The sequence below is a fragment of the Sinocyclocheilus rhinocerous genome, unplaced genomic scaffold, assembly GCF_001515625.1.
Source record: "Sinocyclocheilus rhinocerous isolate Xijiao unplaced genomic scaffold, SAMN03320098_v1.1 scaffold2063, whole genome shotgun sequence".
Taxonomy (NCBI): Eukaryota; Metazoa; Chordata; class Actinopteri; order Cypriniformes; family Cyprinidae; genus Sinocyclocheilus; species Sinocyclocheilus rhinocerous.
Window position 1 is genome coordinate 270259 of NW_015636724.1, and position 3657 is coordinate 273915.

The 3657-nt window shown below is 31.5% G+C and overlaps 1 protein-coding gene across 4 annotated transcripts in view; it reads left to right on the forward strand.

The window, feature by feature from the left end:
- Positions 1-3364, forward strand: part of LOC107748061 (RNA-binding protein Musashi homolog 1-like) — a 54382-nt gene extending 51018 nt beyond the window's left edge. For 2 of the 4 annotated variants that reach the window (XM_016562713.1, XM_016562715.1), the window contains 3 exons: positions 1435-1494; positions 1624-1778; positions 3234-3364. In XM_016562713.1, coding sequence (XP_016418199.1) covers positions 1435-1494; positions 1624-1778; positions 3234-3275 — 257 coding nt within the window. In that variant the 3' untranslated portion in view covers positions 3276-3364. The remainder of the gene's footprint in view (positions 1-1434; positions 1495-1623; positions 1779-3233) is intronic. The other 2 variants (XM_016562716.1, XM_016562717.1) reach the window with 1 other exon arrangement.
- Positions 3365-3657: the final 293 nt, after the last annotated feature.

Here is a 3657-nt window from a genome sequence, read left to right on the forward strand (position 1 = left end):
CAACTGCTACAGCAAACAAAAGCCAGGTATTTGAATATTGAGCAGCAAGCTCATTGGCTACCGATACAGGAGAGAACCAATCAGCTGCCATTTGACAATGATGTCACCAGGTCAGATTGAGCTAGACCTATCGGACTGCGCCATCTAGAGTTTCATGCCAGAACTCTGTATTAATGTTATAGTCAGCGTACAGATGGTGCATACTTACATACTACTGTTCAAAAGTCTGGAGTTAGTAAAACATTTTTTTTTTATATAAAATAATACTTTTTATTCAGCGAGGATGCATTCAATTGATCAAAAGTGACATTTATAATGTTACAAAAGATTTCTATTTGAAGTAGATGTTGTTCTTTTGAACTTTCTATTCATCAAAAATCCTGAAAAAAATGTTTCCACAAAAATATGAAGCAGCACTGTCTTCTGTCTTCAACATTGATAATAATCAGAAATGTTTCTTGAGCAGCAAATCAGTATATTAGAATGATTTCTGAAGGATCATGTGAGACTGAAGACTGGAGTAATGATGCTGAAAATTCAGCTTTGCATCACTGGGATAAATTACAATTGAATATGTATTCAAGTATGATTTTAAATTGTAATAATATTTCACAATATTACTGTATTTGTATTAAATAAATGCAGCCTCGGTGAGCAGAAGAGACTGCTTTCAACAAACAAACAAACAAAAATTTTTACAGATCCAAATTTTATAAACAGTAGTATTTCTATTTTATTCTATTTTCTGTTTCTATTTTTCATGAAAATTTTATTTATATAAATGATGCATTGCTTTCAATGTTTTCTTCATATACTAAAGAAACTGAATATTCACAACTTTTTTAAATAAAACCTTTATAGACAAGTCTATTTTTATGCATTTGTTTATTTATTTTGAATTTATGAAACTAAATTGGAAATTATATTTTGCATATAATAAACCTTGTTTATAGGATCATTGCATCTAGTTATATTTTTATAGTTGTATTTTTATTTTTTAAAAGTTATAGTATTTTAACTATATATATTTTAATGTGACATTTCTAAGTGAAACTGAATATTTAGTGTAACATAATGTAGGGTGGGACTTTTAGCCATTTGGCTTTGATTCGATCATGAAAAATTACATTATTTCCTGCCATATGACAGCGGTTACATCAGCAGAATAGTCAGAGGTGGAGAAAGTTATTACATTTTGATGAAAATATTCTAAAAGTAAGCATTAGTATAACGTGCACTGAACATGCGACGTAAGATTTAAGTTGACTTTTTCACCATAACATGATGCATTTCCAAGTGAAACAGGATATTAAAGGTGCTGTATGTAGGATTGACACCGAGAGGTTGAACTAGGTATTGCAGTCCAAGAGCAAGACTTGAGAATCTCGAACTGATATGTATTTGTGTGGCATTCTGTCTCTCTCTGTCCCGCAGCCATTCCACTGACGGCCTACGGACCAATGGCAGCGGCCGCAGCTGCAGCGGTGGTCAGAGGTACGCAAAATCCCATTTACTTTGCTTGTTTGAAAATGTACTTTTATTTGTCAGATTTTAAAATGTATTAAACTCCTTCAACTTGTAAAGCACCTTGTGAATGTTTAAGACATCTGTCCTTCACCGTAGGTTCCACACACTCACGTACCGCCGGCTTCCTGGGCACCAGCAGCCCTGGGCCAATGGCAGACCTGTATGCAGCAGCCAATCAGGATTCAGGAGTCAGCAGCTATATCAGTGCGGCAAGTCCCGTCCCCAGCACAGGGTTTGGACACGGACTCGGGGTAAGTACAATCAGACATACAGACACACATATACACATTTAGAAATATAACATTATTGTCAAAAAGGACAAAAGTAATAAACATAAAAGTCCATGCGACTTGTGCCAAGTCTTAGGTTTATTAAAATAAAGTACATTATTGATAAATGTATGTATGTTATTGATTTATATGCCCCACTGAATTCCACTGAAAGTGCATTACTGTTTATTTTGCTACTATTATATTGTTATTTGCATTTTATTACTTGCATTTATAATTTTTCCCTGCTGAAGTATTCTTTACATTATATTGTAGTATTTATTAATATTTTGAATTAACTTGTTTCAATTTATATTTTCATTTTAGTTTTATGTTTTAGTAATTTTGTCATGTGCATTTGTGATTTTTATTAGTTTTTTTATACAAATATTTCTTTTTGGTTTTAATTCATTTTAGTTTTAGTAATTTTAGTAAAGTTTTTTAAGTTTAAGTTTTTCATGTAATATTATATTATTGTATTTTAGCATATTTTAATTAATGAATTAATGAAAATACTTTTTAATAGTTTTAGTTGATAACAACACCGCCATTTTTATATTTTCATTTTAGTTTGAATTTTGATACATTTTGTTATGTGCTTTTACAATTTTATTATTTATATCTCTAAGGAATATTTCTGTTTAGCTTCAATTTATTTTTATTTTAGTTTTAGTCATTTTAGTTATACGTATTTCCTTTAGTAGTTCATTTCTAATTTTCATTCAAGTTTTTTTAAGTTTAAGTTTTTCATTTAATACTTTTATTTTATTTAAGTTAATGGAGATGATTTTTAACAGTTTTACTTAACAATAACAACACTGCTAAGAACAAGCCTGTTATAATTTTTTACCCTTATTTATATGCTATTTGTAGTATTTATTAATATTTTGAATTTTACATGAATATATATTTGTATTTTTATATTAATTAATATTTTAATTTTCGTTTTAGTAATTTTAGTACTTCAACTTAAACCTACTTCTCTTAGTTGCCAAGGCAACTAACATTTTAAATTTTTAAAGTTTTTCATCTAATACTTTTATTTTATTTCAGAAATTTGAGTCATTCTCATTCTCTTTCATTCAGATTTCAAGTTTATTTCAATTCCCCAAAACAATTGTAATAGTTTTAGTTTTAGTTATCGATAACAACACTGCTATTAACACATTGCACCAGAAATGAGAACCACTGAAACAACTTTGCATCTCTAATAACACATTTTGTACAGAAAAATGACAATGAGCAATTTAATAAAAATACGAGCTTCGCATTTCTGCTTTAAATCTCTCCAGAATGCCTTGCCACAAAGTCTTCCATTGCAAGTGCATTACTGTAAACACGATTTTTGCTTGTTTTTACAAACTAAATACATTATTTCCATTATTATGTCACTTAACTTGGAACATTCCATTAAATTTCCTCGTTCTCTCTTCCAAGGGTCCTTTGATTGCAACGGCCTTTACCAATGGCTACCACTGAGGGGTGTCCAATCAGAGCCCAGCATGGGAGGAGAAACTCACGCGCTTGTGAACCGTGAGCACTTCTGGCGACGTGACGTGCTTTTGGGACGAACCCCACGGGCGGCTGCGGTCCCTCCTGACTCCGCTCTGGAGTTTCCACCTTTTCTTTTTCTCTATTCTCTACTAACATCACTTTTCGTTTTCCTCATCCCGTATTTCCTTCCTGACGTATCCGACTCATTTATGATATGCTGCGGTCTGTCTTTTGAAAGAAAAAAAAATGAAGAAAACAACTTTGTCAAAACAATATTGTTCGATTGTACGCGCGGAAACGCAAGGAATTTCGTTTCCCCGGATTTTTATTTTGACAATTTTTCTGCATTTGTTATGTATTTTTGCTG